Source organism: Talpa occidentalis, unplaced genomic scaffold, assembly GCF_014898055.3.
Source record: "Talpa occidentalis isolate TD23 unplaced genomic scaffold, MPIMG_talOcc4v2.1 talOcc4.4, whole genome shotgun sequence".
In the NCBI taxonomy this organism is placed as follows: domain Eukaryota; kingdom Metazoa; phylum Chordata; class Mammalia; order Eulipotyphla; family Talpidae; genus Talpa; species Talpa occidentalis.
In genome coordinates, this window is record NW_023604295.1 from 1,956,494 (window position 1) to 1,982,477 (window position 25,984).

At 58.5% G+C, this 25,984-nt stretch overlaps 1 protein-coding gene across 6 annotated transcripts; it reads right to left on the reverse strand.

Annotated features, from left to right (window-relative positions):
- Positions 1 to 1,027: 1,027 nt before the first annotated feature.
- On the reverse strand, positions 1,028 to 24,330 carry MX1 (MX dynamin like GTPase 1). Of its 6 annotated transcripts, none has more exons than XM_037524918.2 (15): positions 24,273 to 24,330; positions 22,226 to 22,291; positions 20,540 to 20,674; positions 18,177 to 18,369; positions 17,076 to 17,213; positions 14,631 to 14,785; positions 13,892 to 14,030; positions 12,266 to 12,464; positions 11,151 to 11,229; positions 9,371 to 9,493; positions 8,855 to 8,996; positions 7,077 to 7,235; positions 5,533 to 5,609; positions 4,098 to 4,334; positions 1,028 to 1,629 (listed from the first exon to the last, which is right to left on the reverse strand). In XM_037524918.2, exons 3-15 carry the CDS (start codon positions 20,633 to 20,635, stop codon positions 1,399 to 1,401), a joined length of 1,968 nt encoding a protein of 655 aa, XP_037380815.1. In that variant the 5' UTR covers positions 20,636 to 20,674; positions 22,226 to 22,291; positions 24,273 to 24,330; the 3' UTR covers positions 1,028 to 1,398. The 6 variants fall into 6 exon arrangements, with proteins under 6 accessions (XP_037380815.1, XP_037380818.1, XP_037380814.1 ...); XM_037524921.2 differs by having other exon boundaries at positions 20,540 to 20,659; positions 24,263 to 24,330; XM_037524917.2 differs by having other exon boundaries at positions 24,263 to 24,330.
- Positions 24,331 to 25,984: the final 1,654 nt, after the last annotated feature.

Genomic DNA, 25,984 nt, shown 5'->3' on the forward strand with positions numbered 1-25,984 from the left:
GCCAGCGGGAGCCCAGGGTGCCGGGGCAGCGGGGCACATTTCCAGTTGCAGTTTCCACTGTGGTCTGTGGGTGTCGCCAGAACGCTGGGGTCTGCAAAGGGCTGCCGGGTTTATTTTGAAGCTTTAAAAAAGCCTGCAAGGCTGCGGGAGGAGGCAGCAGCTCCAAGGGGCACGGGACACGGGTGGGGTCAGGACCCCAGGCTCCGCCGCCACCCTCGCCCGCAGGCCTGGCGGTGCCAGAGCTGGCGTTAAGCCTGAGTCGAACTGGCTCCTGTGAGCGTGTGTGTGTGTGCGCGCGCGCCAGGAACCCCTGGAGAGGCACGGAGGTGCTGATGCCCACTGTTTCCCGGGGACCCCCTCTGGACCCACCCCCAGATTGCCCCAGAGAAGAGACCTGGGGGGCATGCATGGCAGGTGTCCACCTTCCCCCCAGAGCGCTTGTCCTGCTTGGCTGGACACTGGTCAGTTTCCAATGCCCGGGCTCACTGCTGCCGAGTCAGCCCCTGCGCCCCGGACATTTGGGAGAAGGCCTGCCACCTGCAGCGGGGCCATCCGCACCAGCAAGAGGCCACTGGGCCCGGCCAGACCACACGTGTGGCCGCTCAGTGCCCACGGCCGCTTCCCGTTCTGTTTCATTTCTTTTCTGCGCGAAGGGATCCCAGGGTGTCCAGTGACACTTGCAGACGGGGTCAGAAACGCGTGTTTTGGGGGCGAGATCCAGCAGATCCGCTGCTGCAGGCCTTCAAGACTCTCGGGAGCCTGGAGACTGCAGCCCCTGGACTCCGCACCGGCTCCTCCCGGGGCCCTGGGCTTTCCACTTCCTTCACCCATTTCTTTTCTTCAACTTTATCCTGCTGCCTCAAGCCTCCAGCAAATAACCGGGCCCTGATGTTTTTTTCTGCTGGAGTCTTGTGCAGCCCAGGGGAGGGAGCTTCCGTGCCTCCCATCCCCAGCCTCTGGGGGGTCCCCACCTGCTGGGGTTGTCAGGATGCTCCCCAAATAAAGAAGGTGTCAGAGCAATGTCTGGAGGAAGGCGTTTATTATACACAAATGGACTGGCTTCTAGAACAGTCACTCAGTGGGCCAGTGTGCCCCAACACAGAGGGACACAGACACCCTCTTCCTGGGAAGCTGTGTGTGTGGGAGGGGGGATGCACCTGCTCCAGTGCCCATGGAGGTCACCTGCTTCTCGGGGGTGGGGGTCTCTAGTCTCCATGCTTGACCCGAAGTGAGGCCCCAACCTCTTACTAAGTCCATCTGCTGGGAAGACAAGCACAGCGGTGATAGCCGGAGGCCCTAGGAACCGCCTGTCTGTAGATGGGTATCTAACAAGGATGCTGGGGTGCTGCGAGCAGGGGTGGGGGAGCAGCCCGGTGCAGACTCCCCGGGGCGTGGCGTCTACCCCGGGAACTTGCCCAGCTCACGCAGAGCCTGGGACAGGCGCGCCAGCTTCTCCTTGAGGTGCCGCCTCCTGTCGCTGGTGTCGCCGCGCTCCTTCAGGAGCCAGTCGTAATTGTCCTTGTCCTGCAGCAGCTGCAGCATGCTCTTCTGCAGCTCCTGGCTGAAGGTCTGCAGCATGTAGAACTGGATGACCAGCGGGACGTGGCTGGAGAGGCGTTTGCTGACCTCCTACAAGGAGGGAAAGAGGAGGGTCACGGCAGGGCGCAGGGGACATGGCCGTGAATGGCTCGGGCCCCTGAGCCCCGGGGAAGGCCTCCCGTGGGCTGAGCCGCCAGTGTGGGTGGCAGGGCCTGGTTAGCAGGGTCTGGCTGGGGGGCAGGTGCCAGCCAGGTCCGTAGTGCCGCCTGCTGCTCCTGCTGGAAGAATTTGGGCAAAATGTGCTTGAGAAAGGGAACTCACGGCGCACAAAACTGCACCTGCAAAGTAAAGAAGTTGTGCCTTTAAAATCAACACTGAGACTCTTCAGCAGAAGAGGCTGCGCCCCAAAGCCACAGCAGGGGCCTCTGAGTTTTGTGCGGGACCCCCGCCCCTCTCCGGCAGCCACTGGGAGGGACACATGCTGGGTGGAGATGGCGGGTCCCGGGGGTCCCTCATCCTGGCTCCTGTGCCAAGCTCTGCGCCTCAGGGTCCCTCTCCACGCAGCAGGGAGGACATCGCACCCGGCCGCCTGGAACACCAGGAGAGCCACGGCGGGCAGACGCGGGCACGGGGAGGCTTTCACGGGGGCTCATGGGCAGAGCCTGGGGCGCAGGCTGCGCTCCCAGGTGGAGAGGGAGGCAAGGAAGAAGAAAGGCCGATGAAGGTGGCCCAGAGGGTGAGGGGCCACCGCGGCCGAAAGGAATAGGCATGTCTGGGGGGACGGAGCAGGTACCCAGGTGTGTGCTGTGACTTCTGGTGTGAACACGGACAGAGCCACTGTCCCGAGCCACGGGCCCAGCTCCGGGCCTGGAGGCAAGGGCTCAGGGGAGGGGCAGTGAGCAGAGGACACCCTTTCCTGGAGACGATCTCCCCGGTGAGCCAGGGCGCGGGCGGTAGAGCTGGATTCGGGGAGCACAGGAGGGGGCCGCGCGGTGAATCACACAGGTGGGCCCTGTTGCCGCGAGATGACTCCGCAGCGCTGGGAACAACCTCTGAGGGTGGAACCCGCCACCTCCGGACCTCCCGGGGACCTCGCTCGGCCCAGTGCCCCAGGGGCGTGGTACGAATCCACAACCGGCTCTGGAAAGAGATGGAGCAACACTCCGCAGGGCCGGGCCGGGCCTGCCCGCGCTGCCTTACAGCCAGAGGGCACGGAGGCTGCGGCGGAGCTGCTGGGGGCAAGATCAGGCAGTGACCTGGTGGTCGGGGGCCCGGCAGGAGGGAGGCGGGTGACTAGGGGAGAGGCAGCGCGGCCGCGGGCTGGTTCTGAAGACAGAGGATGGGCCGGGAGCCCAGGGCCACCTCAGGAGCTGGACACGCACAGGAGCAGCTGTGCTCGCATCCCGGGAGGCCTCCGCCTGCCCCAGCCTGGACGGGCGAAGCGGCCTTCTGTCCGAGCCCGAGGCCGGGCTGCCGGGAGCGCCCCACTGTCCCAAGCTGCACTGGAAGGACTGAGGCTGGAAAGGGGCGCCGGGCGGGAAGCAGCCACTGACTGCAGAGGGAGGAGGAGGCTGGCAGGCCTCGGGGCCAGGGGTGCTGCAGGGAGGGCACCCGCGGGGGCGGGGCTGACACCGCACACAGAGGCCACGTCCACCAGCGTCATCAGGAGACAAAGTCCTTTCCAAGTCTGATAAAAAGCACAGACACCCCCAAAAGCAAAGGTTTAAATCCACGTTAGAGATCCTGTCTCGTCTAATGCGAGGCACAAGGTGGAGCCACTCGCAGACCCCAGGGCTCACCCCTGGGCTGAGCCCGCTCGCAGGCGCCCCCAGGCGGACAGTTTGCCGACAGACAATGGAAGCGAATCTCGGGCTGGGGGAGCCTCCCGAGGGGCCGTCACCTCTCCCCTATCAGACTCGAAACCAGCCCTTTCTGCAGACTGAAGCGCCAGGGAGAGGAAACCGGCTCCAGCTAACGCTGACCATCCAGAACACGTGTTCCCTCGCTATGGGGCCGGTTTCCCGTGTCGGCCCGGCCAGACACTCATTCAGCCAGACACCTGTCTAGGCGACGCTTATTCCCGGCTCTGGGTCTTCAGCAAGGGGGGGTCTTTGTTGGTGGAGGGTCTTGTCAGGACCGCAGTGCGTGCCAGGCACAAGAAAGTGGGGTGCATCTCGTGGGCTACATGGAGACAGGCCAGCGTGAGGCAGGTGTCTCCGGCTGAAGCCTCCGGGGAGAGCTGCCTTTGCAGGCAATGCTCAGTCAGGGGCTCACCCCACTCGCCCCGCTGGGCACGCGAAGAGGCTGAGGGAGACGCCGTTCTACCAGGAAGACAGCTGGGGCTCAGAGAGGGTAAGTGGCGGGGCCAGGGCCACACAGCCAGCCGAGACAGGCTGAGATACTCCAGCCCTCCTGCTCCCTCTGCCCCACTCTGGGGAGGCGCAGAGGACTGGCAGGCGGCCGGCTGGTCGGCCCTGCAGAGACAGTGAGACTCCAGGGAGGGGCATTCGAGGTCAGCATCTTTCGGAAAATGTCCTTCCAGGACGCCCTAGACTCACCTTGTGGTAGGCTTCCAGGTGCTCAAAGATCTCTTCCATGGAGGACTCCGGGGAAATGAAGGTTTGGAAAGACTGTTTAGGCTTCTTCCCTCCTTCCTTGTCCTGCTCTCTGACCTGCTGCAAGGCCCCCCGGTAAGTCTGGTCCTGGCAGTAGACGATCTGCTCCATCTGGAAGTGCAGCCGGATGCACTTCTCGGCTGCTTGTTCTTGTTCTGTTTTAATGTCCTCGATTTTGGTCTAGGGCCAAAGACAGACACAGGCTCACCGGGGAAGGGCTCACCGTAGTGTCGGGAAGTGGGCTGTCTGCTAAGTCCACAGTGGGGTCCCCACTTGAATGGAAATGTTCCTGGCTGAGGATCTAAGGGGCTCCCATCCGGGAGGAACAGAACCTCCTGGGGAGCCTAAGCTGCATAGGGACCCCTCACCCCCAGAGCCCAGATTCTGCGGATCCATCCTCTGCCTGAGTGCTTCTCCACCCCAGCGGCACTGGCGTCAGAGCGCAGGCTGTGCAGGGCCGCAGTGACAGCTGGGACTCACCAGCACCCTGCCCTGGAGTCTGCAGATGCAGCTGCCCAAGAGCGGGGCCTCAGACCTGGTGGGGGGAGCCCCACACGTGACCCTAACCTTCTCTTCCAGTCCATCCGGGCCCCAAGGAAGGTGCCTGGGTGCCTTCCGCTTTGAGTGGCAGCCCCAGGCCCCAAGACCCCTGTGCTGGGTGCTAGGGATGTGCCCCCAGACTGGTGGGTTGAGAGTCTGAGACTCTGCTCGGAGGCGGGCGCTGGGGAGGCCACGGAGGAGGCTGAATGCCCGAGGGGAGACTGTGATGGCTTCAGCCCTGAGGACACCCCAGAGCCTGCCCAGTTTCTCCCTCCCTCGAGCCCCTCCCTCCCTCCCTCCTCCCTTCTGGTCCTCCCCACCCCTGTGAGGACTCCCGGGAAGGCCCACACGCCAGGAGCTGGGGCCTCTTCAGACACCGGCTGGGGTGTCCTGGCCCCAGCACCATGAGAAACCCATCTGGGGCGTTTAGTCAGAGCAGCTGAGCTGGCGCGGCCCTGTGAGGAGTCTGGCCTCCCGAGGAGGAAGGGGCAGACTCTCCTCCTCTTCAGCTCTAGCTTCAGCCCTGAAAGGTGCCCCCTTCCCTCTGGACTTCCCCATGCAGCGGCCAGGGTCAGGCCATCCCGGCCAGAGGCGCCAGCGCCCTGCATGCGCCGGGCTCTCTCTGCCCCTAGGACTGTAACGATGCGCGTCCTGGGCTCTCTCCGGGCCCTGCCGGGCACCTGCTCGGGGCTCGGACCCAGGCACCACCTACAAAGTCGCTAGTGAGGGCCACCGTGCGCTCGGTCATTACATGGAGAACAGGAGCGCCGTGACAGTCTTATTCCAAGAAAGCAGGTTTCCAGAGTCAGGCTTTTCTTGAATAACCTAGTCCGTTTACCTTGCTCGTTCTGAAGAGGTTGAAAAATTCGTTGAAATTATTTTCCGAAACGTCTACAAAGGCATGTCGGGTCAGATCTGGTGAAAGAAAGAAAAGCCCCCGGAGTTGGAAGAGTCGGGGTCACCTCCACGGGCCACCAAGAAGAACAGGACACAACGCTCGTGGCCCCCGCCCAGCCCTTGGCGGGAGACAGGAGGGGGCCTGCCTTTGCTCAAGAAAACCCCGGAAAGAATTCCAAGGCTAAACGTCCCCCCGGCAATGCATCTGACAGTTAAAATTTTCATCCTAAATATAACTAGTTGCAAAGAATGCAATGTCTGCCAAGGCCTAAGTGTGACGCCACGTCACAGACCACGACTCATTCTCTTCCCCTCTCGATGGTGTTTAATGGCCACGTCGCCCATCTGAAGAGAAAGCCACTCCGAAGCCCTGGCTTTCATCAGAAGATCCGCATCCGTTTCTTTCTTCTCGAAACTCCCATTTGCATTTGCCTTTTCACAGAATTCTATCCCGCCCCCCAGGCACCCTCTCACGCTGGGGAGCTCGGACTTCACGGTGTGCATCTCTGAAGTGTGCACACACACTACGTTGCCTTCTAGCTTTGCTGCGTGATTGTGCGGCTCTACACGACACGCTGCCTCCGGGAGTGGAGTCGGAGCGCACGGCCGACCGAGCACACAGCTGGAGCCGTGGCCGTTACTCAGCCCAAAGAAAGCATTTATCACTGGCACAGCTGTTTAAAAAAGTTTTCAGGGCCTCCCTGGGGGCACAGCAGGTTGAGCGCAGCACTGTGGAGCTGTCTGGCGCAGCCTCTGCAGGGGGGATTCGATCCCCGGACGGCCAGCGGGCTACCCACAGGGCGCAGCAGACCTCTCCTGTCTCCCCGCTGCTCCCCTCAGCAGTGGATCTCAGTAGATCTGCTGTTTTGTTCCCCGCTGTCTCTGGGGGATTCTCTCACCCTCCTGCGCCTCTGACTGTACCCCAGTTCTTATATAAATAAATAAATCTTTAAAAAAATAAAAATCAAAATAGAAAAATAAAAATGTTTTCAATCAAATGTTATAAACTTAGAATTCCTTCACCTAACGATATAGTTGCAGGACTACAGCTCCACCATGACTCTGTCTGTGCTGCGCAGCCCCCCACCCGGGGCTCAGGGCCCCCCACACAGACCCCAGGACCCTCTGCCCATCCCCTCACGGCACGGCCATCATTGCCAGAGTCTAAGAGTTGTTTTCATTGTGTTCTGCCAGTTTGTTCTGGCAAATGAGGGGGAGTGTGAGCACCCTGACTTATGGATGACCGTGGGGAGTAGAGGGGGCTCAGAACGGTGAGCGCCCCTGAGCTAGGGGCCCAGGACAGTGAGCGCCCCTGAGCTGAGTGCTCTGAGCTGGGGGGCCCAGGTCTGTGAGCGCCCTGAGCTGGGCCATCTAGGGGCTGCTGAGGGTAACTGGCAGCCAGCAGGGAGCCCCGGGGCTGGTCTCCACGGGTGGCTCCAGCCCCCCCACCTGCAGGGAAGGCCCGCGGGCAGGCCCGGAGCTCACCCGCCACCTTGTGCAGCATCTGGACCGCGGGCTCCTCCAGGGCCTTCACCTGCCGCCGCACAATCGTCTCGAACGTCTTGTAGTTCACGAAGCCCGGCAGCTCCCGGCCGCGGTACTGGTTTTCGAACTTGGTGATCTCTCTCCGGACATCGAGGTAATCTACACGGCAGGGAGGAGAGCTCTGAGCCACGACAGCAGCCCGGGGGGGTTCCTAAACGCAGGGCTGTTCGGGCCACTCAGGCACCAGGCACCAGGCACCCTGCCCGGCGCGGCAGCCTCGCCAGCGGGCCACGGGGAGCGCCCAGGCCTGGCCTTCCCCTGCGGGGCCGCTCCCACCTCTGGCTGCTGCGAAACCGTGCAGCCTGCTGCTCCGAACGCCCTATTCGCGCTTTCCGGCGAGCCCACGCGAACACACGCCTCCTCTCGGCACATGCCCGCGGAGGCCGCCCGGGTCGCGGCGGCTCTGGGCCTGCTTCTGGCCCGCTTCCAGGCTGCTGTCCGCTTGCACCTCTCCCGCGGGGAGTGGCTCCGGCCCCCTCACAGGCTGCGGCCCCCTCACACCCTTGCCAGTGCTTCTACAGCCCAGGGAGTGTGAGGAGGGGCCCCGGGGGCGGAACCCGAGGCCAGGGTGCTACTCTGCTCTGTGGGCTCACTGGCCACTTCGGTGTCTTCGCTTGGGAGATCCGCCTCTTCCAATCACTTGTCCAGCAGCAGTTCTTAGCGGAAACTGCACCTCTGGATGGTGTGCAGGCGTTGTCTCCCATTTTGAGGGGGCCGCCACGTTCCTGTGCCCTTTGACACACAATAGTTTTTAGTTCGGGCAAGTCAATTTCATCTGTTTTCCTGGTAGCTTGTGCTGATGTGTCTTATCCGAGGGCTCACCGCTGCACCCGCGGTCACGCACGTCTACACCTGTGTCTCCTTGGGCGCGTCGCGCAGCGGTAGCTCCTACATTTTAGTTCCGGGGCCATGTTGAGCGCTGATTCCCGGAGCCCGTCTAGGCCGTCGTGTCTGCGTATACACAGGGTCGCTGTTCTGCGCCCTGTCCAGACCCCGTGCCCTCTGCCAACGAGGAAACAGACTCGAAGGCGGCGCCTTTGAATATGTGAAAAATGAGTGATTCATCCCTCCTCCCCCCACGTTCGTTACTCACAGCCAAGAAGGGTCGATTTGAACCTCTGCTCAGCTAAAGTAAGTCGTGGAACCCACCAGGTTGTTTGAACCAAGTAGTCCCCTCAGTTCTTACAGCTTTACCGCTGCTCGAAGTACACCTTCCTTAGGCTTCTGGAAACACCCCAAAATAAATTTCAGATCACACTTTCTACTTTTTTCAGACTGTTGAGGACTCGGAGGCAGGAGGGTGGCCCCAAGCGCTCTCTCTTCATCGCTGCTGCTATACGATCCACTCGGACGCACATCAGGCCCAGACTGAGCTCGTGGACCGAGATGGGCCACTTGGCTGCCGTGTGCTGGACTCTCAGAGCATGGTGCACATCTGGTGAATCCTTGCTGGGGAGGGGGTGGGTTCTTCCAGAAGCTACAGTTGGTTCTAGCCAATTAATCTGCATTTTCTCTCTGGGTGTCACGTGAAATAGTAAGAAAGGTGCTTGCTGGGGGAGCTCAGGGGCAGGTCTCAGCAAAACTGGCCTTTGCATCACGAACTCCTTCTTCTCACCAACCGACCACCTGCATCGATCCCACCTCCTTCTGCCCCACGCCCCATCTGGCCCCCGGCAGCACCCAAGTCTCTGGGGCCACCATTGGCACTTTGGACTCACCGTTTTGGAAATTCCGTTCAACCACCATACTCCACTTCTGAAACTCTTTCCGGATTTTGGTAAAAAGTCTCATTTCAGATGATTTCACAGTTTCTTCCCCTTCTACTAAGATGGCGATGTCCTCATTAAATGCTTTAAGTTTCTGTCAAGAACAATAACATAAGTATAAGTGGAGGAAGATTGGAGGGCGTGTGCATGCAGAGGAAGCAGGGAGTCATTCTTCACTACCTTCTGGGCCTCTGCGGATTGTGGAAAGAGCGGGTGTCAGGCCCGTCAGCCCCTCACTGCCTTAAGGGTCTGGATGAGTGCTGGTGACAGAGACTCCGCAGCTGACTGTGCTGCTCTGCCCTGCCCGCCCACAGCCCCACATGGCCTCAACACCAACCCTTCGTGGTGCTAAGCCGACAGAATGCGTCTGGTTCAGCCGTAGGGGGTGAAGGAAGACACGCACAAGGCACACAAGTCCTCTGCGGACACCGATGCGTGAATCTCCCCTTGACACGACGGCGCACTCACCTCTATCAGGAAGAACAGCTTCTCGTTCTCCACCTCGGGGATGTCCTTGCCGCACTTCTGCAGCTCGTCGTTGACTTCCTGGTGGCTCTCCTTGATCTGACTTTCTAACCGTGGCAGAGATTTCTGGGTGGAAAAGAGAGAAAATGGTGGAAATACATAAATAGGGACGGGAAATGGAGACGCAGCTCCCGGGCCCTCTGTAAGGTCGGGCAGGGCGTGCTGGCACATCTGACTTGCTGTGTCCTCTCGAAGGAGGGCTTACGGCGCGGGGGGCCACAAGAGCCGCACCGCTCTCCTCCCGGCCGCCCCCTCTGCCACTGGAAAGAGCTGAAGCGCCACAGGCCTGGTTCCCCTGCCTGGGAAGAGCGACCGAAGGCAAAATTCCCTCAAGGGTCATGTCACTTAAACTCGGCAGGGAGATGAGGAGAAGTCACGGGGCTAGCAGTTTCTGAAAACACTGAGTTGGGATAAGTTGAGATTCAAACACATTTATGCTGCTATAACAGATTAAAAGTTACGGGGACTTCTCTCTCTGACAACACAGCCCACGGCACTGCCGGCCGCCCTCCGGCACAACCTCACCGCACTGGCTCCAGTGGCAGAGGCACCACCTCTTTATTCTACTTTATTGCTTTTTTCCATTGCCTGGTTGGTTTTCTGTTTGTTTGTTTTCTTTAACCAAGGCCACAGCGGTCGACAGCTCTGTGTATGATTCAGAGGGAGGGGCTCACCCTTCAGCTGTGTGTCACCCCCACCCCCACTACCCAGCCCCTCAGTCCTCCGTAGAAGTGCCCCCTTGAACGTGCCACTGAGCTGGCAATTAGTAAGGACACTTAAAGGTGAAGGCCAGGTGGTGCTGGGCACCCAGGGGTGCGAGATGAAGCTGCACTGGACTCAAGGTTATTTGTAGAGAAGAGAAAGAGAACTGCCTGGTGCCAGGATGAAAGATTAAAAACTCAGTGGGCTCACGTGAAGCGGTGAAACCTAATCAGCAAGCCCCTTCCTTCTGCATAGAGCTGGGGCCCCAGAGAGCTGCGTCGTCACAGTGGTGAGTGCCGGGCCCTGCCCTGGCCTGTGAGTGCTGCACCTCAGCGCTGCGTTGGGGGGAAGCACAGCTCCTCTGAGAGGCCGGCCAGTCAGCCTGCAAGCCCATTTGCTGCTCAAATTCACACTCACTGGTGTGCACCAGATTCAAGCTGAGCATCTAACGTGGTTCAGACTGTGGGCCTCCCCCAGGCCTGGCAGAAGCAGGCCTCTTCCTGGAGAGACCCACTTGAACCCCGACTCCCCCAATGCCCACAGATAAGTCCCCGTCAAAGCCCCCCAAGTTGTAGGGGGTCATGGCAGCCCACCCAGCCTCCCGACACCAGGAAAACGTGCAAGAAAACCTTGTAAAAGGGGTGAGAATGTGAAAAAGCAAGAGCCCTGTCCAGACAGACTGGAAACAGGACCTCTTAGAACTTTCTGGAGTGAAATAAAAGTGTTCCAATTACGAAGACATGATGCTAGGGGCTGGGGAAGAGAAGATCAGTCAGCACAGGCTCATGCTATCTTAGTTTCTGTCCAGGCCGAGGGGGTGAGGTCTGTTGGCCTCCCCTGGGCATGGTCCTCTGACCAGCAGGCTCCACGCCGCCTGGCACCTTGCTAGAAATGGAGACCCTGAGGCCACACACACTCCACCCCCTGACAGGAGCCTGCACCATTGCATGCTACACAGAACCAGCCTGGCTGGGAGGGGTGGGGGGGTGGGGGTGGAGGGAAGATGGGCAGCTGGGCTTACGCAGATGTGTGTGATGAGCTCGGAGGTCAGCCTGTCCGCCAGGTTGGGGATGGAGGCCCTTCCTTCGTCCAGAAGCTCCCTGCAAGAGAAGACAAGGTCCACGCCCACTTGGTGCAGCAGGAAAATGGCGTCAGCGCCTGCTTGGTCGTGGACAGTTGGGATCCGGCCCCTCCCGCTAGCCGGGACAGCCTGCCTGGGTGCCCTGAGGCCCAGGCTGGACCGCACTGCTTTGTGACTGACGTTCAGGCATTTCAGGTCCACGAATCATGGGACAGGAGGAGCCTTTCCTGCCGCCGCGGTACACCTGTCTCGGGACGCCTGACTGCAGAATCGGTCTTTCTAACAAGACACCTCGACTGACACCCACAGACTCGCTTCACAGCACACACCTGTGAGTAAGAGACGGGCGAGAATCGGCACCCTAGGCGCCTGGGGGCTGGCTCCGGGCACCCCGGCCCAGGGCTGCTCGAGTCCTGGGCTTGCCTGTCCCCGCACATGTCCGAACCCACTTTACATCCTCTCTGGACTACGCACATACCCCGAGGCCCAGCAGTGCTATGAAATGGTGGGGTGCTGTTCCGTGGCGTGGGGTTCAGTGCAGACACAGCTTGAGCACGTGGCGTGGGCACGGTGGGGGGCCAGGCTCCCCAGATGCAGGTCCCGGATGGAGACAGCCTGGGGCTGTCTGGACACAACACATAGCTGGACGCCAAGGGGGTCACGCTTCCCCAAGACAGGAACGTCCACCCCACTGCTTGGGGCGAGGAGCCAAGTCCTCCCTGCCCTGCCCCGGCTTGTGCTCCGGGAAGGCTTTGGCAGGGCGTCGCATTCTAAAGGACTTTTTAAGATACAAGCTGCGGGGAGCCGGCAGGCCGGCCTGCAGAGGCCTCACACCTAAGCTTCCGGCTACCCAGGTCAAAACTCTAACTTGTGGTGAAATATCCGTAACGGGAAAGTTCCCGCTGGAACCATCTGAGCGCACAGGTCTGCGGCGTCACGCCCGCGCACACGGCTGTGCCCCACCCCTTCACCCGAGCGGCTGGACATCCCGGACTGTCTCCAGGGAGCACCCACCCACATTGCCCTGCCCTCCCCAGGCCAGCGAGCCTGCGCACCTGAAGTAGGGGTGCTCCTCGAAGAAGGCCCGCTCCTTCTGCAGCGCCTGGGCCAGGCTCAGCCGATCCTGGATGTCCTTCTGGCCCCGGCACTTGACGATCATGTAGCCTTTCTTCAGGGGGCAGATGAAGTTCCTGATCACGTCCACCACCTTGTCTTCCGTGCCTCTGTCCACCAGGTCAGGCTTGGTCAGGATTCCTGCGAGCCAGAGACTTTCTGTCAGAGACCGGAGATCTCACAGCTGCCACAGAGCCCGAGGAGGCTGTCAGGCCTGGACGCAGCTGCCCTGCTGCCTCCCAGTGCAGTGGGGAGCTGGTCCCCGGTCTGGGCACTCAGGCCCGGAGATGGCAGCCTACAATGCCTTTCACTTTCCTTCTGCATGCGGGGTGCTCATGCTGTCTGGCAGGGGCTCCGCCAAGGCACCCCGACAAGGCTCGGCCACCAGAGGGCCCTCACAGTGCCGCCCGCCGGGCCACAGGGAACCCACGCCCCTCGGTGCCACTGAGGAATTGGCATTTCTAGGACAGCGGCTCAGGTGGGGCCTGGTCCCCTCAGAGAGGCAGGTCCTGTCAGGACCATCTCGAGCTTTTGCAGGGCCCACTGCAAAATGAAAACCAGAATCCCATCCGGACTAAGAGTGGGTCTTCGCGTGGGGGCCCGTTTGACCACCCAGCGCTACAGGGACCTTGCACGGGTCAGACCTAACCCAGAGGCCAAGAGTGTCTGTGCCCAGCCCAGCACGTCCCCAGCCCGGCCCTGGCTGGCCGCAGCACAAGCAGGCCACAGGTGGGGGCGCAGAAAGGCTGAAGAGTGGGGTCCTGACAGTTCCAGGGACGGGGGCACATGGGGCTGCCTCCGCCCGGACTTCTTGTCGTGTGTGAAGGTGAACGACTTTTTGTCGCATCACCACGCTCAGGCAGTCTGCTGTGCTCAGCCAAACACAGATTTTCACATCAGAGTCACGACTGCAATATTTTGCGGGGCCCAGCTCAGGCAGGAAGAGCTCACTCACCTGTGTGCAGCTGAGCTGCGGCCGCCTCCAGAGCACTTCCATCGTGCGAGACGGAATCTCTTACTAAATCCCCCTGCTCCCCACCAGGCCGCTGCCTCTCCCCCCTGGCTCCCGGCCCTGTGCTTTGATTCTGTGGATTTGACCCATGTAGAGATCTCACATTCGCAGAATCCTGCAGCATCCACCCTTTTGTGACTGGCTTACCTCACTCAGCAAGCGTGTGAGGTCTCATCCCTCCTCGACAGGTGTCAGAATGTTCTTCCTTTGCATGGCTGTATACTATTCCACTGCATGAATGGACCCATGTGGTTTATCAGTCCATCTGGACACAGGGGCTACTTCTACCTCAAAGGCACGAACTAATGTAATTTGCTTTTTGGTTCTGTCCCCGCCTTGGGCTCACCATGCCCTAGACAAGCAGGCTTGTAGGATCAGGAGCCAGCCGTGGCCAGCAGGAGCCAACAAGGCCCATTTCACCTGGGCTCACTGGGCCCCAGACCCACTCCTTCCAGGTTTTAAGAGCTAGGGGAAGATCCTCCCCTGGGGTGTGTGTGCTGTGAGCCAAGGGATGCCCTTCCACTCCCCTCACACCGGGGGGTGTCCCCACACTCACCCAGGGTCCTGTCGCCGTCGGGGTCCACCTCCCGTGCCATGCTCAGAGCCTCGGTGGTGGCGATGTCCACGTTGCTGGGCACCACCACCAGGTTGATGGTCTCCTGCCTCTGGATGTACTTCCTGATGAGGCTCTTGATCTGTGGGGAGGTGAGAGGAGACCTGTGTCTTCTAGACAGGAAGGGGCATGGGCAGGCCTGGCCCCGTCAATGCTGCAGGCCCTCAGAGTCCCAGGCGTTCCCAGAGAAACCGCCCTCAGATGCCTCCTGCTGGCACCTCGCAAGCCTGAGTGTTGAGAAAGCCAGTTCCCTGCTGGGGGACCAGAGCTCTGGGATTGGGAAGCTTGAGGGTTCAGCCTTTCCCAGACTCCTAGGACCTGACCTCTATGGTCACGATGAAACCACAATGCCAGAATTGCTCCATCACTCCTGAAACCCGTGATCCAGAGGGCAGGAGTCCCCGACCCAGAAAGTCCCTCTTCCCGCGTGACCCCCCGCAGACACAGCCCGGGTCTGCCCGCTTAACCTGCCACAGAGGTCACTGAGGCCAAAAGTGACTTGCTGTGTAAAACACAAAATCCGTATTAAATGCATTTGTAGTTCTCCCTGTTGGCGTCCGGCGGGGTGGGGGAGGTGGCGCCACCCCCGCTCACGCCTGTGTCCACGCGTCACGGCCAGCGTCCACGCGCCCTTGCTCCGTCGCCCCCCATAGCCAAGGTCGGGGCAGAGCCCGGGTCCTACCTGTGCCCCGATGTCGGCTGGCTGGTTCCCCACGGCCACCCTGGTGATGCCGGGAAGGTCGATCAGGGTCAGATCCGGGACGTGAGGGGAGCCGATCTCCAGGCTAATCAGCTCGTGGCTGATCCCCACGCCCTCCCCGGCGATGACATTCTGGGCTAGAGGGAAGGAGAAACAGACCCTCAGAGGGCGGTTGGGGAGGGACGCCTTCCAGGGAGCCTCCCCACGCCTCTCCCCAGTGGGTTGCACCATGAGGGCATAAGGGGGCAGGCTCCCGATTCTGGAGCTAAAGCTGGAGCCAAAGGGGACCTGAAAAGGGGCCTGGGAACTTCTCTGCCAGCCGCCGGCTGACCGCCTCGGGGCTTCCCCAGGCTGGCCCTGGTGCCGCCAGGCCGGGACTCCCTGAGGGCCCCTAAGGGCCTCCCACTGACGGATTAGGAAACCAGTGACGAAGTGAAGTTAAAATAAACGCAGATCCACGGAACTGCAACACAAGGGGTCACGGAGGGACGGGCTTAGTGAGTGCAGGCCCCGCCATGCTCCTTCCCCACGACCTTCAAGACAAGGCCTTACTTCTCTCAAGGAGCAGCTAATGCCACTGGACTCCTTGCTGCGCCCATTTTGAGCACGAGTGTGCTGTGTACCATGAAGGACTAGAATGGGGGGAGGGACAGGAAGAAGGGGAGGGAGCACCATGGTCCAGGGAGGACTGAGAGCTACGGGACACCCCAGGGAGGACTCTACGCTGTGAAGGAACCATCCTGGCTGTAAACTAAGGTCACACCACTAAGAACAAATTACAAATACACAACCATAGATGGAGACAGTAACACCAGCGGGGCCGGGGCGGGGCATAGCCTGCCACCACCCACCGCCCCCCTGCCCCCATTCACCAGAGGCGTCTCGAGGTCGAATCTTCCAGCAAAATGCTTAGAAGACGGCCCGTTCGCCAGGGACCGGAGGCTGGAAGGTGGACTTGCTGACTAAGTCATGCGGGCTTGGGAGCGGACGCCCCCGGATGGGAAGCGCCTGGAACCCAGAAGCAGCGCTGGGCGCCCACCTCCAGGCATTGCTGCGGGAGAACCAGACGTCTGTGTGTTCCGCCCGCGCGACGGTGGCCAGCTCGCTCACCGGACCTCGGTGTCCCCGCCGGCGGGCACTGCCCTGCTTTCCAAGTGGCCTGCGCCTACCCCAGGGGGGCCTGGCCGAGGAGGGAAGTCACAGGTGTGGTGCCGCAGAGAGGGACGTGCCGGCCCCAGGCGTCGCCTCTCTTGGGGTTTACAGGTTTAAAAGCTCAGTCTCCCTGGCCCAGCAGGCATGACGTTGGAACCAGAAAAGGGGAACTGGAGAGTGAGAATGACTGGGGCTGGCGATGGAACCAGATGTCTGTGGCTGGAACAGGGCCTGTGCCATGAGAAGCTGATGGAAATTCGAAAGCAGCGCAGGGACCCAGCAGGCCCGACGCTTTAACACACATCAGCAGCAGCGCAGACCTGCGCCCTGGGCCTTGGAGATTCGGCGCCAAGCACAAAACGTGCTCAGACGCCCCTCGCTGCGCAGACCCTGCCTCTCACTCTGCTTGTCTAGCAGGAGGTGCAGCAAATCTGCTTTCCTACTTTCCACATCACCCCCAAGCCCCGTGATCTCCCTCTCACAGCAACCGCGTCTTGCTGCTGGGGACCCTTGACCACTGCAGCAAAAGCCGGAGAGGATGATCCGCCCCCGAGAGAAGGACCTGCCAGAAAAGGGCCTGGGCGAGTGAGGCCGTCCCGACCGTGTGCGCAGCCCAGCCGGTCCAGAGCTCTGCCCGGCGGACCTCCCAAGGCGCTGCTGCCCTCGGGACAGTCGTGCCCGCTCTCTCCCACGGCTGGACGTCAGCCAGCGCCGGCCACTTAGTCTCGCTACATGGCAGGCGGTTCATGCACCTCCCCCAGCACGCGCGGCCACGAGCGGGGTTGCCCTTTGTCCTCATCTGCTCTCCTGGACCTAGTTCTCCTTCTGGATGCTTCCCACTGGTCTGTGTGGCTCCCCCGACACCGGCCACAAGTCGGCCGGTGTGTGCGAGAGGAAGCTAACACGCGGAAAGGACAGGCCCCGGCCCTCACCAGGGCTGCGGGCATTCTGAGATGCCCTTGGGCCAGGCTACCGGGGACAAGGCTCCATGGCCACACCCTCTTCGTCTCTGTAAGGGCAGCTCCTGAGTATCCGGGGTAGGAGCGCTCGGGAGGCACATGGCTCCAGGTCTGGTGACAAACCAAATTTTAAATCCTCATTGTTCTCATTTTCTTACATAAAAGCTACAGATTACTAGGGTCAGATTCCGTCAAAGCTCTGGTCTTAGTAAAGGCAAGGGGAGAGAAGACACAGGGGCGCTGGGGTCTGCCTGGAGGGAGTCCCGGGGGCGTCCCTGGGGGAGGACAACCCCTCCCCCACTGGACATGGTCTCACCTTTATTGACTTCCTGTTCCACCTCCGAAGCATCTGAAATCTCAGCCTCAAAGTCCTGGTAGCTGATTTTGCCTCTCCAGCAGTCTTCATGCATCAACTTCTTCAGCCGCAGCACCAGGGGACACCGCGTCACGATCCCTAGGAGGCCACAGGCAGGTCAGTTCTAGAGTCTGCTCCTAGCGGCCGCGGAAGCCCTGGGCTGGCTGAGCTCACGCTTCCACATAATATCCAGGGAGCCCCTGGGAAGGCTGCGGCATCTGTCTGGGAGGCCTCGAGCGTGTGCATGTCGAGTGCACATTCCAGGTGATTTTTTGCTCACTAATTCTTGAAGTCACCATTTGAGGCTTCCTGCTTCACCCCAGTGCTCTGCCATCATGTCAGGTGACAAATGGCAGAGGGAAACCCCCAAACCATGTAGATACCACCCCCACCCCTGTAGTCCCACCACACCTATCAGGAAGGAACTCGGGTCCCACCAGACGCCAAACACAACCCCCACCTGCAAACTCCTTCCATGTCCTACATGCATTTCTGTGTTCCACCTCCTGTCCAACCTCTTCCCTGGAGCCCACACAGATAACCTTGGCCTGGTGGCTTAAGCAGCACCCGCCCCCAGAGGCCCGCCTTCAGCCCCGACGGAGTCATCCCTTGGAAAGAGACCTGAAAAGAGTCCTGGGATGGGGCCCAGACAACCTACCCAAACATGTGCAAGGAGAGGCTGTGATAGGCTGAACTGTGTCCTCCCCAATTTATAGGTTAAAATGTACACCCCTCACGCCTGCAGTGTGATTGAATTTGGAGACAAGGCCTTTCTTTAAAGAGGGCATTAGGGTGAAACGTGGTCACAAAAGTGGGACCCTAAGCGATATGACTGGCATAATTTTAAATAGAGGGCAAGACACCAGGCCATATGAAGACACAGGGAGAAGACAGCCCTCTGCAAGCCAAGGAGAGAGGTCTCAGGAGACACCACTCTGCTGACACCTTGATCTTGGACTTCTGGCAGAACCGTGAGGAGCATATTTCTGTTTCTTGAGCTGCTCAGCTCACACTACTTGGTCAAGGCAGCCCGAGCTGACTGATAGGAGGGCAAGTGCTCACCGCTGCCTCTGGGCAGGGCGACCCCGGACAGGGCCTCCAGCACGGAGCTCTTGCCCGAGCTCTGGTCGCCGATGACGGCGATGGCGGGCAGGGCCAGGTCCTGCTCCACACCGAGGGCCCGCAGGGAGTCGATGAGGTCGATGCAGGGCCGCACCTTCTCCTCATAATGGCAGTACAGGCTGTTGTCGGGCTTCTGGAGAAAGCAGAGTCAGAGGATTTTATCATAGCTTGCAGGTGACACGGCATCAAAGGCAACTTCAACTGGTCTAATATGCAGGCTACTGGGGTTCCCAAAAGAGAGTGGAAGAGGAGCAGAAGGAAATATTTGAAAAATTAATGGATAGAATTTCCCCAAATTTGGAACTATTAACTCAAAAATTCAAGAAGTTCAATGAACCCTAAGCATAAGAAACATGAGATAAACTACATCAAGTCACATTATAGTCAAACTGCTCAAAACCAGTGATAAAGAGAATACATTTAAAAGCAGTCAGAGAATGACACACTACATCCAGAGGAACAAAGTTGAGATTTACAGCGGATTTCTCATCAGAAACAATATAAGGGAGAAGTCAGTGGAGAGGCATTTTTAAAGTACTTAAAGCAAGCCCTGTCAGTCTAGAATTCTATACCTAGCAAAAATATCTTTTTAAAATGAGGATGGAATACATTCATGTGTTCCTTAACGACAGAGGCCTTCTATTCTGAGCATGTGCTGTTGAGCCATTATGCCATGATACACCATCATAGAGCGCAAATCACACGTCAAATGGATGAGCCTATTGACAAGTCTACACTATGGTGCAGAGCCTACTGGGACCACCATCATACAAGAAGTTCATCTCTGACCAGAATATACCCAAGCGATGCATGACTGTGAGACTTCTTCAGACAAATGAAAGGGGAACGGCTTCATCACCAGCAAGCCTGCACCACAGGAAGTGTTAAGGAGGGAATCAGGGTAAAATGAGGTCATAAGTCCTTCAGGTAAAAGGAAATGATTCTGAACAGAAATCTTTATCTATGCAAAAGAATCTACACCAGCAATGGTGTAACTAATACATTTTTTTTATTATTTAAATATTTTAAAGGATATTTGAACCAAACTACTAAGTACATATTGTGGGGGTTTGATATAAGTAAAATTAAAGCACATTAAAAAAAAGCATAAAAGCTAGGAGAGAGATGGACACTTGCTATTGTAATGTTCTTATATTAAATATGAAGTAACACACTGTCACTGAAGAGGCATGAGATAAACCCTCAAACAATTATACGTAAAAAGTCAAAAAGGCAATAAAGTGGAATCATAAAAAAATGTTTGCTTGATTAATTCAAAAGAAGGCAGAAAAGGAGGAAAGAGAAAATAAAGAACATATAGGGCAAACAGAAAACAAAAAGCAAGATGTTCTTCTCAATTATATTAACAATCAATTATATTAACAATCACAATAAATAGAAATGGTCTAAAACCCCCTAGAATTTTCACAGTGAGCTTGAAAACGAAAATGAAAACAGGGCTATCATTTGGTTTCAGTAATTCTTGTACAGCTAGAGTAATCAAAATAATTTTGATGTAAAGTGGGAGAAAGCAAAGTGGAATACACATCTGGAGATAAACTAGCCCACACAAGAACAGTGCGTGAATGGTGCGAAGGGAAGAGGAGCTTCTCGACAGATGGTGCTGGTCTCCAACCTGTATTTTGCACCATACACAAAAATCATCCACAACGGGGCCTCCCTGGTGATGCGAGGGGGTGAACACAGCACTGTGAAGCTGTCTGCAGCCTCTGCAGTGTGAGTTCGATCCCTGGCCGGCCAGGGAGCTACCCACACAGTACAGCAGACCCCTCCTGTCTCCCCGCTGCTCCCCTCAGCAATGTATTTCGGTCAATCTGCCTGTTCTGTTTCCCACTCTGTCTTGGTGAATCCTCTCACCTCCCACACCTCTGGCCTGCACCCAGTTCTTGTAATCATAAATAAATAAATCTTGAAAAAAGAAATCATTCACAGCGGCTCATAGAAGTCAATGCAAAGCCAAACCTGTAGAACTTTCAGAAGCAAAGAGAGAAGAAAATGTCTGTGACTGGGGATCAGGCATATTACCTGTGCCCCCCAAACACAACCCATCAAAGAATCAGCTGATAACTTGGGCTTCATCAAAACTGACTGATAAGACAATGAAAGCCACTGAGTGGGAGAAAATCTATGCAAGATGCCCCAGCTGACCAAGCACAGGACCCTCAGCATCCCGCCCAGGAGAGGTGGGGGAAGGGGAGGGCAGCGCTGTACAGACAGGCAACCTCAAATGGACGTAGCTCAGCTCTGTGTGCACAGGGGTTTTGGGAAGCGAGCACTGTTACCTGATCTTGCGTCCCCGTGATAGCTTCTCCATTGAGCACCAGGTCAAGGTCAGCAGCAGAGCCCTTGGCTGGGTTTTCTCCCTTAACTTGCACCATCTTTTTCTTCTTCCTGTGGTATTTCTGCTGAAAATCCAGCTGGTCACCATGACCACAAATCAGAAGCAGGCACTTTTCATCACAGCCCTGACCCCCCGCTAGGCTCGTGGGGGCCCCGTGAGCCCACCACCCTCTATTGACTGAAATGACGATGATGGGAGCACCCCAAAAGCAGACAGGGGACGACACATGCTACATTCCTGCCTGGAGGGCTTCCAGAGCATGTTTCCTCACCCCCATGTTTTTACAACATTGGCATTTTCTGTCACAATTTTAGGTTGAACAAAAATAGTTTCACTATTAAATTTAGTGGCAAAGATGCAATTCTGATGCATTCTTTAAATCTACATTTGGGGCCTCCCTGGTGGCGCAGGGGTTAAAGGCAGCACTATCAAGTTATTGGCAGCCACTGCAGCACAAGTTTGATCCCCTGCCAGGGAGCTACCCACATGGCCAGCAGACCTCTCCTGTCTCCCCACTGCTCCCCTCAGCAGTGGATTTCAGTGGATCCGCCTGTTCTGTTCCCCACTCTGTCTCTGGTGAATCCTCTCACCCCCACACCTCTGGCCTGCACTCCAGTTCTTGCATGCATAAATAAATAAATAAATCTTTAAAAAAATAAAATCTACATTTAAAAATAAAATTGTTATGAAACTCTTTCCAATGAAGCTGAGAGGATTTCTGTGTGACGGTCATTTGCTACCCAAATCTATCGTTTAAAAAAATGCATCAATTCTTAAATCTTTTGCTCTGTTCCTCTAATCCTCAGCTTCACATTTTCACTTTACTCCCCTCACAGAAGCGCAGCTTAATGTCATTTATTTTAGTTATAAAAATGGTTCACTGACCACTTCATCATCCAAGAAATGGACAGGCGTCCTTCTGAAATTCATTTAAAGATTGTTCTGAGATCACGAGTATCTAAATATTAAATTTTACACATCTGACAATCTGGATTAAAAGTAAATGAAAAAATTTTTTTCCTACGACTTACAATACATGTTAGAAAAAATTTTATAAAGTCCTTTCTCACGTCCGAGATGCCTTCTTTTTACTTGAAGGTACAGTTTCGATGTGTTAGCGTCACTGCTTTGTCCTAGCTGTCCAGGAAGTCATGAAAACGTCCACGAGACCAAAACCCAGGTGAGCCCCGAGCGTGCCCAGAGGGGCGTCCCCCGCGCTGGGAATGGCTTCGGGAGCAGAGTCACAGTTCCGGAGTCTCTATATAACTCTTGAATATTTTATTTTATTTATTTATTTTTTATTTTAAAAAGATTTATCTTTTTATTTATACAAGAACCAGGGTACAGGCCAGATGTGCGGGAGGGTGAGAGGATTCACCAGAGACAGAGCGGGGAACAGAACAGGCAGACGACAGAAATACACTGTTGAGGGGAGCAGCGGGGAGGCAGGAGAGGTTTGCCGCGCCATGTGGGTTGCTCCGAGGCCGGTGGGGATTGAACCGGCGCTGCAGGGGCTGCGGGCAGCTTCACAGCGCTGCGCTCAACCACCTGCGCCACCAGGGAGGCCCAACTCTAGAATATTTTAATTCTAAGATAGAAATGAGGGCACAGACGCTCAGTGACTGACCTTTTCCCAGAAGTCCCGAGGCTGTCGTCTCTGCGTCCCCTGTGTAATCTTTGGTCAAGAGCAGCGCTGTTGACAGAGCAAGGTCCATAAGCAAAATAAAATAAATAAAATAAAGGCGAGAGGCATGGGAGCCTTTCATTGGAAATGGGGAAAAGGTGATTTGTAGGGAGATGAAATTTAAAGAGGACTTTGGAAGCTGGGGGTCTGCCACGGAGCCCGGCGGCGGCAGCCCTGCGTGGAAGACCACAGCTGCCCCCAGGTGGCCTCACTGGACCCTGTCTGGGCCCCACGGGTGCCCAGGGCTAGCACCCCAGTGCCCTCGAGTGGGCCGAGAGCACAGGGTTGTGACCGTGCTCCTGTCCACTGTTGCACAAAGCAGCATCCCCTGAAGGCCAATCCGGTGGGTTCTGTCTGCACGTCCTCAGTGTCCACCCTTCTAGCACCACCTGAGTCTGGTGCAGGAACAGCGCCGCCTCAGCGCTGGAAACTGGTTTCTTCCTCAAGCCAGCAAGCTCGCTACCCAGACTCACTTGTCAGAGGAGTCACTCTCCAGTGTCGGGGGAATCAAGGGGCGCTCCCAGCCCCAAACTGCTTGTGAACTAACCCGTACCCCCCTTTGCAGACAAGGCGGGGGCAATCCAGGCCCACCCCGAAACTCTCCCCTTTCCAGCTTTCTGCTTCCTCACTGCTGCTCAGCTCGCTGCTCACGCTGGGCCTCCATTCTGGCTCCCTCGGGGCGGGGAGGAAGCGGGGACTGTCCAGGAGCAGTGGGCTCTAACCCTTCCAGCAGGCAGGTCGTGTCCACTCAGGTCCACTGTCCAGGGGGTGCCTGGTCGCCTGCCCCTCTGCCCCAGACCAGGAGAGGAGAGTCCCCACGGTGGGGATGGGGATGGCATCAGAGGGGTGTCCAGGGGTTCTGCCCATGTGGGGACACTGTCCCGGCAGAATAGAAGGGCAAGGGTGGGGGGCCAATTCTGCACCCCTGGAACCCCAACAAGGACCATCTACCAAACAATTCTTAGAAAATGCCTGATGCAGAGAGTCCCCCTGCAGCCTCTGCTCAGTTTGCAGAAGATCCCGGCAGGTCTCACATTCTCCTTTTCTCCCGGAAGCGTTTTGCCTTCCCAGAGGCTGACGTGTAAGTGTTGGCAGATTAGAAGGGCGACATCTCCGGCTCTAGCTACTGCTCTCTGCCAATCAGAGCAGCCGGGGGCGGGCTGGGGAGGAGGCCTGGCGGGGAGGGCGTCCGCACAGGAAGGAGAGGCCGGGCTCTGCGGCCAGCAGCGGCCGGAGGAGCAGAAAGGCGACCGGGCTGGACATTTTAGCAGCCTTTGTACCTGCTCCGCAGCCAGCCTGGGGGCGGGGTTCACTGTGCCTGCGCCTCCTGTGAACCGCCAGCGTCTCCTGCCTCCTTCCAGCCCCACAGTGGTTACCCCGTGACTCCGCCCCTGGCAGTTGCACCCCATCACCTCAGCCCTCAGCGTGGGAAAGGAGGCTGGGCATTCCCCACTCCACCGAGGGGCGCCCGCCAGGCAGCGCCCTCTGCTCACGCCTCCCCTCTCCCACCCGCCTTTCCTGCCTGTCCGGCCCCCAGCGTCCTGCGGGGGCTTCTGCTCAACCGGCCTCTGCTCAGCAGGAATAGCGAAGACCCCGGTCTCCCCAGACGGCTGTCCTGCCTGGCTGGTCAGCCCTCCTGGGCAGGAAACACAAACCTCGCTCAAGAGATGCCCCAGTCCGGGCAGCAGAGGTTTTGAAACTTTCCGGTGGGCACCCCTCTCAGACACGCCCCTGGAGACTCTCTGAGCTCCCTTTCCCTCCACTGCCCACCTCCTCAAGCAGAAAAGCTGCAAGTAAGGGGAGAGGCTTTTTTTTTAATGGGTCACCAGGAGCCTCGGCTCGTGGCCATCCAGACTCAAGCCGGCCCTGAGTCCAGCCCCAACACCATCGTCATCACCGGCCTCCGCCAGCACCAGCCCGGTGGGTGCCAGGCAGCCCATCGCCCCGGGCTCCCACCTTGCTCGCCAGAGCCGCACTCACCTGCCCTCACCTGCTGCTGCCCCGCGGCTCCAGAGGAAACTCAGCTGGGCTCTGGGCCTCCGCTTTAATCTGCGCCGCCCACCTCCCCCTCCCGACCCCGCTCCCGCCCAGCGCCGCGGAGAAACGAAACTGCAAGGTCTGATGGCTGAAGATCAGAAACGAAACCTAATCCTGCGCCAGCAAACCCTCCCCCCCCCCCCAAGGCGTGCTGGGCCACAGCTCTGTCCCTGGGGCTCGGGGGCGCACCCAGACCCTCTGAAGCACATCTGGGCGCAAACCAGGAGCGAGACTCACAGTCCGCAAAGCTGCACTTGGCCGGGATCTGGGCACGCCCTGAACCGCACCCACCTCCAGGGCCTGTGTCCCTGCCGGCCCCTGCCAGCTTGGGCGGGCGTGGGGTGGGGGGGGGATTCCTCCATGGCCCGGCCCCTCTCCCCATGCAGACCCGCACCACAAGCCCCGCTGCTGTGTGGCTCATGATGGCTCTGGGCAGAGAAGGGTGGGCAGGGAGGTCTGAGGCCCAGGGCTGTGGCCCTCCTGGGGGGCTGTGCACGGCTCTGGGGGTGAGGTGAGCTTTTCCCTTTGGAAGGGACAGGCACCCCACCTCCAATCTCCTTTGCTCACACCCTGCCTCCAACCTCCTTCACTCAGCTCAGAGTCCCTGGGGACCCTGCCCCAGCTCCAGCACCCCCTTAGGCAAAGCCAAATACACCCGGGGCCAGGTGAGGAGAGGAGGGGAGGCCAGCACTGCCCCCTGCAGCCCCGCAGGCACCAGGCGGGTCTGGGCAACCCCGTGCAGCAGGCCACCGCGCTCCTGCTCCTGGGAACGGCCTGACAGCCCTTTCTGCTGGGGACAGTGCAGCCGTGGCGGGCGCTGGGAGGAAAGCTGTGGCCTTGCCTGCACGCCGAGCAAGATGCTCTTCCTGCGGGCTCTGGTTCAAAAACCACAGGAAACCAGATGACGTGAGAGTGGTCTGGCCTGGCAGGGGGACGTGAGAGTGGTCTGGCCTCGCAGGGGCAGACCCGGGGGCTCATTTTCGGGAGGTGCAAGTGCCGGGGCCTGGGGGGCTCGTGATGACTGACATGGCTGCTGGTCTCAGGCAGCTCCCTGGAGCCGCCCGGGGCTCGGGTGCGCTTCAGTAATAACACAGGCCTGGCCCAGATGCAGGTGCTTGGCTCGGTGTGGCTGCCTCTGCGAGACAGAAGCGCCCCAACAAGCCAGGAGGGGTGAGAGGATGGGTCTCTCTCCATGGGAGTCAGGCTGGGCCCCTAACTGCCCCTCCCGCTCAGCCCCACAGCACCTCACACTTCTGCACCCCACCCCCAACGTCGGCTTCTTCTGGGGATAAATTCTCCTTCCCTGCCAAGTCACAGCTGCCATGTCCGTCTACGCAGCGGCCCAGGTGTTAGGGGGAAAAGGCTGTCCTAAAGCTCATTCCATACAGGCTTTGTGGCCTCCACCCCCACCCCAGGCCAAAGCCAAAGACACTGGGAACTCCACATCCCATCCCCACCCAAGGGAAGGTGGCTGGGACCTGAGGGTGGGGTTCAGCAGCCAGGTTGGTATAAAGCCAGACACGTGGGTTTTGGAGGGGTCCCCCATGTTGGCTCCCCGCCAGCTCGCAGCGTTCGGCCAGCTGAGAGTGCCTTTGGGTTTCCAGGTCGGCGGATCGGGTAGGACGCATGAAAGACTTTATTTCCCTATTTTCTCCCTGAGTTGTC